Genomic DNA, 14,274 nt, shown 5'->3' on the forward strand with positions numbered 1-14,274 from the left:
TTTTTTTTCAAAAGAAAATGTACAACTTAAATGAACGGTCATTAGTTAGGCTAGTGTTCCAACGACAGGCCTTCGTTATCCTTAATAAGCAACTTTATTATTCCACTATTATGTCATTTCACCAAATAAGGTCAACAGAACGCGCAAAATATGAGACCGTAATACACTGTAGTGTCCCGGTTTGACCGGTTTACAACAGAGCGAATACGGACGGAAAAGGCAGAAAAAAGGGAACAACAATGGCCGGACTGGACGAAGAATAGTTTTTGAAACGATGCAAGCTCAAACTCAAGTTTTTAGCATGCCAACCACTTGTCATTTATCTTTTCATTTTATCCAATCAAATTAAAGACATTTAACTGGCTTTCTGTGTTGTTTACGTCATTCGTACGCGCCATATACCGTTGGACAGCTAATGCCGGGTGTATTTCAAAACTGTTACCAAAACAGAGAAGCCAAAATAAAAAAAAATTTTTGTAGTAAAATAATAAATCTCTTATTCGATGGTTTTACATATAATACTCGCGGACATTTTGCTTATTGCTCGTATTCAATATCCGCGCGTATTATATGTAAAACCATCGAATAAGATATATGTACTCGTTTAAAACGCAGCCATTAATTTTTTTCCATTGGTTTTGTATACTCGTCCGTCAATTTTAGCGTTTTCTGCGCTTTTCGAGAAAACCAAGATGGTGGATCCAAAATGGACACCATTTAGAAATCATGATCTGATCTTCGCAGTCGTGAGTTATGGACAAGGGACGGAATCCGGCCGCACCTGGACCCATTTGGCTAACGCAATGTTGTACCCAATTCAGATCCCTGGGGTTAAGATTCTTTGTTTATTGCATTTACATTATAATGTAGCATTCACATTTAAATGATATGGAAATACTTAGAACAAAACATTTTATGCCCAAAGGATTTGAATTGGGTACAACATTGCGTTAGCCGAATGGGTCTATTTAGAAGGAATGTACAATTACTTTGAAATAAAAAAAAATTGACACGAACGAGAGGGTTTAGTTTGAAGATGGAGGAAATTAATGTAAGCACAGGTCTTATATTTTTCTGAACTAAAGAAACATTTATGCTCCCAAAGACATTTCGTCGCAAATACACTGAAGCAAAAACTGAGAAGGATAATTGTTATAGCAATAGTCAACCTGAAAAATCCCAAACGAGTTATTTAAAGTATGAAATGCGCTAAATTTGAATAAGTAAAACTGAAACCCTTACTTTTCTTTGGTCTCAAAGATGACTACGCTCAAAAGAATTAAGCGATTTTATTCTAATTCATCGAGCGCTTATTTCCAATGATCAGATAGCGCTAATTTGTAAATATTCTCATGCTAAATGTTTGCTTCACGTGCATGAGAGCTTAGCAATTGCAATGCCTTATCTAGGGCTTTTTAGGTAGTATATCTAAAGCAATAACAAATTATGAATTGCCTTGGTTGGACGGGAGAGGTTTTGAAACACAAGATGTAGTTTCAGTGTAGTCAATAACCTTAAATAATTATATATCTTACCCTGAGTATTTTGTGCGTGTATAGTGAATGCAACGACAGAAGCAATCATTACAAGGCAGATTTTCTCCATGGCAAATATATCGTCAAATGAGAAGTGTGCCTGTTTTCCGCTGATAAAGGGAGTAAACTATTAAATATCCAATATAAATTTATTTTTATATTGGCAGTAGTTATGGTATAGCAGTTCCGCTTTCTGGGGCTCACATTATTATTTAATTAAGATCCATCACGCGACACACGCAATAACTTATATGGTAATTATATACCTTTCTAAGTAAGACACGCTGTCGAATGAACAATTCAACCCTAAGCATGAGCAAAATAAATAAGTTAAAGAAACGAACGCAGTTGGTACGAAAGCATTTTTTTTAAGATGGGGATCTTTGGCTGGGGGTTACTGAATTCAGAATTAACTGAAGAGAGATATTTTTATCACGTTCCAAGAACGATAACGCGATATCTCCGGGGAAGTAGTCAATTTTAAAATGATTCGACAGTGATAACGGAGGCGCTCTTATAAAGGTACACAGAAAAATGAGTGTGTTACCTTAAGTACTAGTATAACAGTAATATAATAGGCTCCAACATTAAGTGAAGAGGGCGACAAGGAAAAAGAATATTGTTCTTTAATTTTGTTGTTAAACGTTTATAAATAATCTTGCGGAAAGCCTAGCAAAAAAACTTCACTGGTGTCTAATGAGCTCTATGCGCTTCAATCATGGCCTTTTCCTCTCTGTTAATTGCGTTAGTTGCTGTATAAAACTTGCCAATTATCGTGACAAACACCACCTGCTGTAAAATACTGAAACTGAATTCATTAATTAGACGGATCCATAATTTGAAGCCATTAGCCTTTATTTGTCGGTTGTCAACTGGTATAGCGTTGCTCTGGTTAAGAAAACTAATAAGAAAATGTGCTATATCGTTCCAGCGCAACTGTTACGTCTGAATGTGGTAGCCGGGGAATTTTTCGTGTATTAGGGCACAGCACAGACGTTTTTGAGCCACGGACGGCAACCAGAAATTGAATTTTTCCGTTTTTGGAGCGTTTTCACGCCATCGCGTTTGCAACGTCAAGCTACAGTCATCAACAAAAGCTTTTCCTGTCCGTGTTAAGGAGCAAAACCACCCCAAAAGGCATACGACTTCCGGTTGCCGTCCGTGTCTCACGACATGTCTTGCTTTTAAAAGCTCACTAAATATTCACCGGACGTGAGACGCATTAATAAGTTGACAATAGCGACACCTGTCCTCCGTTGGGGAAAAAATTAACCTGCGTTGAAAGTTTTTTTCTTTTCCAAATTTTCGTACAGTCTCATTCTTTAAACAAGAAAATCTGTTAGTTTTACTAACGGTTTTACCCATTTGGGTGTGACAAGGCCAAACAAATGACGAAGTGCCCAGAACGTTTGCGCAAGTTCATTAATGGACCCGCCTGCGACTTTAATCTTATCTCCTGGAAAATATAAGCTACAGGAATAATAGTGCGAGGAAGTCATCAAAATCTGGTCTGTGTAACTAGAGACACAATATTAATATTACACCGTATTCTAAAAGGCTAATATTTACTTGTCATGGTCGTGACAAATATTAGTCCGGCTGTCTTAGTGCTAATGGAGTTGACTTCCTCTTGAATTTTAAGTTGAGGCTTGGAGCCGCATTCCTGGAACCATCTTAATTTCTGAGGCTTGTTTGAATACAGAACCCGGTATTGAAAGAGGTTGATGAATCCAATTCCAAGGACCCTATATTTTAGCACAGGCTGTAGTTTATGATCCGTCAAAGAATTATGATCTAATTCAAACAGCCTTCACACAACCGCACCGTGACCTATGATTGACTGGAAAGATAATATCAAGGATTGGACAGGCTTGGACTTTGCCCACTCTTAGAGGTCTGCAGAGAGTTAGTTAATCTATACATCTAAAACTGTGCAATCGAAATCCCCATAATATTGTCTTCTCTTACCTTGTTCAACGTGATATTTCAAATACTACAAGAAAAAAGTGCTCAACGTTTAACGGTCGCGTTATAATTCCATGGAAGAGAACGATAAAGCTATCTCAAACACCAATAATAAACACAGGGGTAAACAACGGTTCGTCTAGGTGAATATCTGTTTGAAAGACCTTAATCGCCTTAGGAATTCGTATTCAAGTGTGATGACGAAATTTCACCTCAGAATTTCGTAAAAAGCGGAAATTAATAGGACATTTCCGAGTTGTTTTGAACCTCATTATGAAAGCGAGGCATCGTGTAAGATTTTGTTATGAAAACAAGCTTTCTTTCATATGTAAATAAATAAATCTTCACCGGAAAAGGTTTGCACTTAGCCTCGATTTCGTAAGGAAATTCAAAGCAACTCGGAAATATGGCCCGCTATTCCTTTCGTTTTCAAAGAAACAAAAAAGTCGCTCCAGATGTGAATTAAGATCCACTAGGGGCTTCGGAAAGCGTACAGCAGCTCGCAAATTCGATTGAGGATTTTCTGTTCCCTAAAAGATTCCTCGGCGTAAAAAATCAGTCAAAGAATTTGATCAGGTCAAATTGTGTTTGCGTGTATACAAATTAGTTTTAAAGGGTCAGAAGGGATCTTCCAAAATAGAAAAATACATTTGAAGTAATTCCCTTCATTGTCCCTTTGGCCACTCTTGAATACTGCCTTACTTTCATTTCAATGGTCGCACTCCAGAATTTTATACACGGGCCTCCTTGTACAAATTGTAAAATCACGGAAAATGAGAAACATGTATCCATAGTAAACGATCATTTAGATAAACACATGCAGGGGTCAGATTGATCTTCATTATCCAAATGCCGGTGGATACGAGGGAGTTAGTCCTATCCATCCTGGTAGTGGGGCGGAGGGTGGGGGAAGGAAGCATGACAAAGTACACGAACGAAAATTCATATCATTTTTTTATCAAAGCAAACTATGCCAGACTTTCTGACTTTCCTAAAGGATTATCTGGCAACAATTTAGAATTTATTACTCACGTGATGTTTCAAGCCTCTTTTTTATAATGTGATTAATAGAGAACTGTGTAAAATTTATGAGTAATTATATGGACAGCTTGTCACATGACCTAATCATTTTAAAATCACTGAAACTATTTCCACACAATGATTTCTAGGTTTTTCATTATGTGTTGACACCTAAAATTAACGCTCTGTAACTACCTTCGGAATTATAACATGCAGATTTCAATTTATACTTCATTTTATATTTCATCGCTTCCACCCCTTTCCCCCACCAGCCTAGAAGAAATAACAAAACACAACAATAATTCGACTGAGTTCAAACGCGATCTTCATAAAAGGATTAACAGAGCCTGCTGGATCTCTTGCCTTAGGAAACATACCTTATAATGTGTTACTAACTCTACGAAACAGATGGAACGCAAGCTAAAAATATTTTTAAAAAAGGAAATGAAGTCAACGGGTTGGGTTAAATTACGTAGCGTACAAATCAACAATCCCCCCAGCGTGGAAAACGACAGAGAAAAAGAGCATAAAGACAAATTTCATTGTTATATGAAGAAAAATCACTTCCCTTTCAGTAATCTTTATGTTTTCTCATATAAGTGTTCTTTATTTTTCGTTTAATTTTAGCGCATAAGTGGAGTTTCTTGGAACTACAGAAAACCATTATGGCGATTCCAAGGTGGCGGCCATTTGGCAATCATGACGTAATTATGACGTCAGCACTTCTCGTTGCTTGCGGATCTCAAAGGAAACATTTTTGGATGACTATCTATACTCGAACTGCCATTGCCATAGTTTTAATAGTCGCAGACTTTTTAAAAAAAACCTTGTCTTGATAGGGTTCAACCTCAACAATTAACGTTTGAATACGTGAATTGAACCTAAACTCTCATCTAACCATCTACACCATCAGCACATTATATAATCAGTTCCTCTCGTCGAGCAGCAGTAAATACACAGATTTAGTTATCTCCAAAAGAAAAAAAAAGAAGGAAAGATCACATCTCCATAGGGTTTTTAAAAGCTAGCGTGCGCACTGATGATGCGAGCTTCAGTAATGTGCGCGTGCGAGCTGACGCAAGCTCATGCAAAGCAGCGAACAAGTCTCCAATACAGCTCAAATTACAACCGATTAACGTTAATCCATGATTAAATGTTAACTGAGGTTTTCATCTCGCTCATTTAAAGCGGTCTTTGAAAGCTATTTGAAGCTAATGTTAAAGACAAGTCTAAAGTCAAAACTGACGGACAAAATCTTTGGAAGAATCTTTGATGATTAATAATGGTAATTGAACTGAGTGGAGTGCAATTTGGTCTGAAATCATACGCGTGATTTCAAAATCGAACGAGCGCGCAGCGCGAGTTTGATTTGAAATCACAAGTATGATTTCAGACCAAAATTGCACGAAACAAAGTTCAGTTACCACTTTATTACACCTTTTTTGAAATCACAGAGTTTTATTGTCAATATTAATATTCTATTTTTGTTACTTCATTTCCATTTTGATGAGCTAAAGAAAGGATGCGATTAAGAGCAAGAAATGATGTAATTTGGGAATAAATCGCACTGTTGAGAGCCAATAAGATTGCATGGGTGCATGTAGATTGCATGTAGTGAATGGGTGTAATAAGTCATTAAATTCGAATCAAAGTTCACGTTAATCCAGGATTAGTTTAATGGGGCTTTGAACAACTGGGGTCAGAATTAGAAACAGAGAAACCATGGCAAAGAAAACGTTTTCTGTAATAGTTTCCCAAGGTTGTAAATTTCATCCAATTAGATTGCGCAAACAAGTTTATTGCTCTAAAGTTCACGCATCCTCAAAAAGCGATCTTGGCGAATTCCTATTCTAGACGTCATTATTTTGCGTTAAAATGTAAACTTTCATCTGGATTTTCTCGCGTTTTTTTCTGATCAGAAAAATTTCCTAAAAGCTGGCACAAAGGTTCCAAATGATTTACTCTTATAAGGGCCGGGTCGCGCTAGAGCCAATTTTGTTTATTTAAGTGATACTCTGTCAACACCTACTGCAAAATAAGTGCGACCTCACGTTTCCAAAACTTGCCAATTTTTCGCAGATTGCCAAAATTTTGCCAATCTTCAAAGACGCCGAATTGCTGCCTCGGAGACGACCAAATTTTGGCAAAGCGGCCAATTTTGTTTGTACGTATAGCAATTAAGCTGTCATTCACTGTAGCGAAGCAAGTGCTAACAGCACTTCTGACCCCGTAGAGCGGAGAAAGAAAGGCAAAAAAGGAAAGTACGACACCTGGGCCCAAGCTGAGCAACGACTGCTTGTTCAGTTGTGGGCCAAAATTCGCTTAGTTCGCTTAGTGCGACCTGGCCCTTAGGTCTCAATTTTCACAAAAATTTACAAGACAATTTTAAATGCAGTGGGAAAAACACAAATTTGCAAAAAGCATGGAATCTGCCTTTGAAACCCCTGCCTTTTTTGCTCTTAAAAGATTTCCCTGTTGAGGTACTTTTAGTCTAATACAGATTCAGAAACGCCTTAGTTTAAGTAGTTTTAATTCGAGACTCAAAGTCATTATTTTACAAGTGAGGGGTCGAAGATACTGTTTGGTTCTTGATTATTACATTTTTGTTGATTTCAATGAACTGGTAGAGAGAAAACAAGAGTAAACTGGCTTTCGATGTGCTTAAAATGAATGATGCGATCTTGCTCTAAGATAGATCGAGAGAACCCAAACAAGTAGCGAAACTAAGCGGTAAGATCCGAGTTGTTAACGCAGGAGTCGTACTGATGACTTTCCGATGACTAGTCCAAAAATGTCTACCTTGGGCTATAGGAAACTCGCGGCAGGTTTACGTGGCAAACGTCTAGCATATAGTTTTAGAATTTGAATGTCGATGGGTGGCATATGAAGCTGTTGGGAGAACTCGGACTTTCTTTTTCCCTGGTATGCATGTGTAACTACTGAACCCGATCATTAGTTCACCAGGCATAAAAAGCATGTGAACTCAAAAATACAAGTTTCTCTTATTTAATGCAAAAAGGGTTGGCCAATACATTTTTAGCGTTTATTAACGTTTATTAAGTTTTTAAGGAGAAAAACAGCATTTTCGAACAAATGTTCACTTCCAGTGAAAACAATAGTTAGCGCTGGTGACGAAAGGGTAGAAACCCAAACATTGCACAACCGATATGGACGCTCGATTAAGTTGCACCTTTGGAAGAAGCTTGAGGATTATACGGATAAAGACGATTCTAAGAGGTTGAATTTTGTGATTATCATACCATATTTTATAGCGATAAACCGCGACTTTATAAAGTTCTGGGGCCTTGCCAGTATCGCTGAGGTTTAAAGGAGAACCTTTCCTTCCCTGAGCGTTAAACGACCTCTGAAGGCCTATGCGCTTTGCCAGTGGGATCGCAGCTCAGATGGATTACACAAACGATTAGCACCTGCTTATTAAACAAGCTGGTCAATTGTACCGACCCAGCTGTTAAAGCAAGAACGGAGTACTGCCCTTGTAGAGCACAATATGACTCCGATGCATTAAGAAATACGATTCAGAAACCGGACTATCCTTGAATATTCAATTGATGAACAGACTAGAGAATAACCTTCCAATAACCTCCCATATGAACGCTTTTCCTTTACAAACCTGTAAAAGAGAAGTTAAGGTAGAAGCTCCAGTCTTGTTGATAGCAAAGTCCTGTTCTAAGAGCATGTGTTGCATCATTTCAAATTGACCAGGGGACGAATGACAATACGTCACGATAAACACGTCATTTTTTTCTTCATAGCCGCCATCTTGGATATATGAATGCAGAAAACCGAATAAAATTAAAATTGTTCATATAATGTTAAAAATTTCACATTATAAAAACAAGGCTTGAAACATTCGTGAGTAATCAATCCTTAATTGTTGCCAGATAATTCTTCAGGAAAATTCAGGAGGTCTGGTTGTGTTTGCTTTGATATAAAAATGTTATGAACTTTCGTGCATGCACTTTGTCATGCACCCCCCCCCCCCCCCCCCCCCACCATCCGCCCAACCACCAGAGTAAATACACGACTTTCATAATGGCGGACCGCTCGGGCGGAATGGTAATCACTGACATCAGAGCGAGGCTAGTTAGGCCACGTACAACGTAAACACATGCAAATGCTTTCCAAATCTCTATCGTATGTAACCTGTTTTTTGCTGTATCGTCGAACGTGATAATGTGAGAACGTAATCGAGTGTTTTTGTTTATCTGAAATCGAAATTACTCAGGTAATTACCACGGGCTTAAAAAATGCCCACGCACTGCTGTGTTCCCGAGTGCACCAAGAAAGGCTGTCGCGAGGAGGATGGCAGTAAAGTCTCGTTCTTCAAGTTTCCTGATCATGTCGGTCGCCGTAAACAGTGGCTTCACGCCATCAGAAGAGAGGAACGAAAATATTTTCGGATCACGAATGCAACCAAGGTCTGTTCGAGACATTTTAGGCCGGAATATGATTTTGTAAAAACCCTCGCTGGCAGAACGGGCCTGCGAGGGAATGCTGTTCCTTCGAAGTTTGCGTGGACTCGCACCTCTCCCCGGAAACGTAAAGCGCCAGCAGTACGCGAAAGTATCGATGAAACAAGCCGAAAGCCAGAAAACAAAGAAAACTGCGTAGATGAAGGGGAAAATCGCATAGAAAAAAGGGAAACTGTGGAAAGCAAGCTGTCTGAAAACTTAAAAATGGACGCAGAGACTCAAACCACAGAACCAAAGGAAGGCACTGAGACCTCGCTGAAACAACAAATAGTGGACCTTGAATCAAATCTTGAAAGAGCTAAGCGACGTATTGAATCTTTGCAAAACCAAGTTTTCACTGTTGAAAGATTTCAAAGCAGTGATGCGTCAATCCATTTTTATACTGGATTTCCAAACTGGAAGGTATTTATGTCCGTTTTTAGATACCTGAATCCTGGTGATATGGGTGAAAACATCACATACTGGTTGTCTTCAAGGAAAAATGTGTCTGCCAGCATTTATGAGGAGGTGGCAGCTAATGGAAGCAAGAAATGCAGAAGTAGGTATTGAGGCCTATTGACGAATATTTCCTTGTGATGTGTAGACTCAGACAAGGCATTCCTGAGGAGCACTTAAGTCATCTGTTTGACCTATCCACTTCAACAGTTAGCCGGATTTTTATCAGCTGGATAAATTTCATGTATTTGAGGCCAGGCCAGCTAAACATTTGGCCAACAAGGCAAGTAATTAATGAGACAATGCCTGAAGATTTCAAGCAAAAATATGGTTCTACAAGAGTTATTATCGACTGTACAGAGGTGAGGTGTCAGATGCCAAGTAGTTTGCATTTAAATGGGGAGCTGTTTAGCAATTATAAACACCACACAACCCTGAAGGGATTAATTGGCATTTCCCCTGGTGGTGCAATAACCTTCATCAGCCAGCTGTATACTGGCAGCATCTCTGACAGAGAGATTGTTGTCAGAAGTGGATTGTAGGATTTGCCCTTGCGAGATGGAGACTCAGTCATGGCAGACAAAGGTTTTACAATCGAGGACTTGTTACCTTTAGGAGTTTCCTTGAACATTCCCCCCTTTCTTGGCAGCTCAAATCAAATGCCAGCACAAGATGTTGTTCGCACTCAGGAAATTGCAAGCCTGCGAATTCATGTTGAGCGTGCCATAAACAAAATCAAGAATTTTCACATTTGGGATGGAGTTGTGCCCCTCCATCAGTTTGGGGTTGTCAATCAAATGTGGGCAGTCTGTGCAATCTTATGTAATGCTCAACCAAACATTATTTCTATTTGAATAAACTGGGACAAGAACTATTCTTTGACTATCACTATACCATTAGTTTTAAGTGGTCCAAAATTATGTAGACCTGTAGACAACCGAATACCCAGGAAGTGATAATATTTTGTTATTGTTGTTGTTCAGTTTATATAAAGTGGCTATTATTCCTACCGGTCTCCACTCACATAAGAAAAAAAGATGTGATCCAATTTAAAATTGTGTGACATTTTATTCCTGTGTATATCAGCTCAAAATCAAACCAGACAGTTTCCCTGCTATTTGCAGTTAATATAAATATTTCCTCAGTTTTGTTTTTAGTCAAAAGAAATAACATTGTGGTGCCATGCATGCTTCTTATTACATTTTTCATTAAAAAATATAAAATAACATGTGACTTACATCTACAGACAGTGTAAAAGTTATTCTTGTTGACAACAATATTATTTGTGTCCTATTATCAACACTACAATTGCCTGTACTGCACAAATATGTACACCATTAGCAAGGGAACTATCTATAAATCTAAAATAGTCTTTCATGAAAAGGAACAAGCACATGGACAAAAGTAAGAATAACTTGTGTATTGGCACAAGGGTGTGGAGAATCAATCTCCTCCCAGTTACAGTGCAGCTACTCCAACTAAGACCACCCAACAAAATTCTGCCAGTGGAAGTACTGGAAAGAAATCCTGCATGCCAACAACAAATTTTCCACAAATAATTTTATGCAAGTTGTGTGCTTCAAAAGTAATAAATTGGAACCATTTGTATTGCTTTCGCACTCTAATAGTATTGGACAATTTAAAAAGCTTTTTCTTGGGTGGCCTTGTTTGAAGTAGTGATACTGTAACAAGACATAAGTAAATTAATTACTGAATTGCCACCCAAAAAGTTGAAAAGCCTACAATATATACAATCAAAGGGCATTGAATAGCTAATTATCGACTGCATTTTTCTGATAGTCCTCAGCAGCAAACTTAATGAAGTGTAAAAAATAGTTATTTAAAAGTTCAGTTTTTAAGTTTCTCCAGTAGTCAGAATCAAAGGTTATCCTCTCCACGTACAGTCCTTTGCTGGTGTAGACAATAAAATCACACCACTTGCTTCCAGTTATCCCCATTTGTCCTTGTACTTGTGCATAGTATGCATGATCCCTTTTTAGTCTGCACTCTTTGTCATTTATTTTCTCCATAAAAAAATTGGGATAAGAGCATGCATCCAAGGGTGTTACATGGAACTTGGTGTAGGGACACTTTACCTCTCCCAAACCAAAGCAATGTACACATCCTTTATCCACAATTTTTGCATCAGGCGAGGCACCTAGTACTGGACAACTTTTTGATATGACAAATCCACTCCTTAAAACAGCTACTGGTGTATTTTGGTTGAACATGAATTTCTGATACTCTTGAAGAGCGATGGGTTCATACTTAATGCCATGGGCAACATATTTAGAGGAAAATGGCTTTGGGTGCATGATGGACTGAGCATAGGTATCATGATTCCTTTTTCTCTTGGTAATCGCTTGGAAGTTGGAGGCAGTAAATCGATAGGTGCGTTCTTGCTTCCACATTTCAGATGATGATTGATCCCTTGTTTTTCTTTCGATTTCATGGATTTTGACTTCGTCCACATTTAGAGTGGACAGCAAGTTCTTTTCAGAATCTGAGAGCTCCCGAGGTGTGGTCATCTCCTCCTCATTTGTCATAGGAAAGCGAGGATAATGAGGGAGGTCCAGGGCAACATCATTTACTCTCTGAACTGAGGCTAGATTCGCTTGAGCAGAGAAATTCGATTCTGTGAAAGAAGTTTGATAACTCAAGAACGACCCAACAGGACTTTTGCCAAATTTGGTATCACTCATTTCAAAAGCCACGTTTTTTTCTTTGTTCATATGAGCAAAACCCAAGTTTGGATCAATTCCTGAAAGTTCAGATTTAAAAGCCTTCTCTCTTTCCAGATCATGTTGTGGTTGTCTTCGGGCTTCATACAATAAGCATTTCACACCACCGCCACAACGTGAAGTGCTTGGTTCATCGAGTTTTGCCTTTTTTACCACAACCTCCATTACAGGTTGAGCTACTATATTTTCGCCTCCACCTTTCTTGTTCCAGGATTGAAGCTGGGAAGTACATGCTACTTGCGAATTCTCGTCCGGGTCTTTTTGTAAGTCCCTTGTAGTTTTAGCTTCATATAGACTGAATTTGCAAAGTTTCAGCATTAGCGCCGAAGTGTGATTACAAAATCCCACTTTTCCAGCCACACAGGTACAAGTGGAATTGAGAACGTCACCCTTAACAATACACACGGCCAATTTTAGCTGATGCGGCGGGTCGTTTTTCCTGTAACTGTGGCAGCATTTTGCCTTGAAATAAAAGCAGTGTTCATCACAGGTTGCCATGATTTCGTGAAGATATTCACCTTCAAGAAACGTCTTTGCTTTGCGAAGTGTTGTTGGCTCAGAGTGGTGATGAATATTTCCAATGTTCTTACCCGATCTTGCAATATGTTGGTTCATTTCTGCTCGGGTAAACATCGGCATTTTTTTCCAGCGAATTACCCCATCCACTTTCTGGGGAATTCACAACATCGACCTTCTTGGCGACCGGATCTGTATTCAGTGAATCTTCGATCTGCTGTTTTCTCTTGGTATATAAGCCGGTCGGCTCAGGATCGACGATGGTTTTGTCTTTTCCAGAGGTAATATACTCTTCAACTCTGAAAATAGAGTTACATGTCAAGCGAAGGAATTGAAAAAATAAATTTTGTCGAGAAAAGGATAGAAGTGAAAAAACCGATTGCATCGTAAGCAAACCGACTCCTTACCTTTTCACAAGCTCCGCTTTCGTCTTAAGTCCTTTTGCCCGATCACCTCTACACCGTAACCAGAACTTCAACTCATCATTTTTAAGTTCAGATGGTTTTCGTCCATGCAAAGAAGCACCAGGGATATCTTCTTCCGTAAGAACTGCGACGTGTGCTGTCGAAGTTGATGACCTTTCTGGCCTAACTAGCCTCGCTTTGATGTTAGTAGTTACCATTCCGCCCGAGCGGTCCGCCATTATGAAAGTCGTGTATAGGGTTAACTCGCTCGTTTCCACTGGCATTTGGATAATGAAGATCAATTTGACTAATGCATATGTTTGTCAAAATGATCGTTTCCTATGGATAATTTTTTCTCAAGTTTCCGTGTTTCTACACATTGTACAAGAAGGCCCGTGGATGAAATTCTGGAGTGCGACCATTGAATGGAAGTAAGGCAGTATACGTAGTTTAAGATGTGTTATTAATCAAGAGTGGCCAAAGAAACAATGAAGGTAACTTCTACAAATGTGTTTTCTATTTTGGAATAGAAGATCCCTTCCGTCCCTTTAAAACGAATTTGTATACAAGCAAACACAATTTGACTTGATCGAGTTCTTTGCCTGAACTTTAACGCCGAGGAAACTTTTAAGGAACAGAAAACCCTCATATTTCCGAGTTGCTTTGAACTTCCTTACGAAATCGAGGCCTCTCTCCTCCGCAGAGGCTCCGCTGAGAAAAGTGAGTGCAGGCGTAAAATTCCGTGGAAGGCGACGGCGGGAGCCTCTGCCAGAAACCACGCCCAATATGGCTGCGATCCGGGGGAGTCATTTTGTAACTAGGGTGGTGTGCGTACTTATGTCATAAAAATGGCGGGTGTTTGTGAAATTGTCATGTCGCGCGATGTGGGAGATTTATTCACGAAAACTTACCTACATGCTTAGAAATCGGGGAAAGTTTGTTCCTTTCATGATGACTGTTTAGAAAAGGCTTTTATTTTGCTGTGACTGGATGCCTTGAATCATTATTACAAGAATGAAATTCAAGTTACACGAGCGGCGATCGTGTGAAGATAAAAGAGTGCATGCAAAGGAATGATTTATCGAGGAAACGTCTGCCAGCTGAGACCAAACAAAAACTGTCAATTCAGTCTCAAAGAGACTAGAGCAAGTAAGCTTAATGTTTT

The 14,274-nt window shown here is 39.0% G+C and overlaps 1 protein-coding gene and 2 pseudogenes across 1 annotated transcript; 1 reads left to right on the forward strand and 2 right to left on the reverse strand.

The window, feature by feature from the left end:
- Nucleotides 1–8,788: 8,788 nt before the first annotated feature.
- On the forward strand, nucleotides 8,789–10,756 carry LOC146465403 (uncharacterized; annotated as a pseudogene).
- Nucleotides 10,757–11,044: 288 nt separating this feature from the next.
- On the reverse strand, nucleotides 11,045–12,369 carry LOC146465404 (uncharacterized). Its single transcript, XM_085128769.1, has one exon. It carries the CDS (start codon nucleotides 12,352–12,354, stop codon nucleotides 11,221–11,223), a length of 1,134 nt encoding a protein of 377 aa, XP_084984895.1. The 5' UTR covers nucleotides 12,355–12,369; the 3' UTR covers nucleotides 11,045–11,220.
- Nucleotides 12,370–12,580: 211 nt separating this feature from the next.
- Nucleotides 12,581–13,348, reverse strand: LOC146465405 (uncharacterized; annotated as a pseudogene).
- Between the last annotated feature and the right edge of the window lie 926 nt (nucleotides 13,349–14,274).

The sequence above is a fragment of the Pavona decussata genome, unplaced genomic scaffold (genome assembly GCF_977016875.1).
Source record: "Pavona decussata unplaced genomic scaffold, jaPavDecu1.1 SCAFFOLD_156, whole genome shotgun sequence".
NCBI lineage: Eukaryota > Metazoa > Cnidaria > Anthozoa > Scleractinia > Agariciidae > Pavona > Pavona decussata.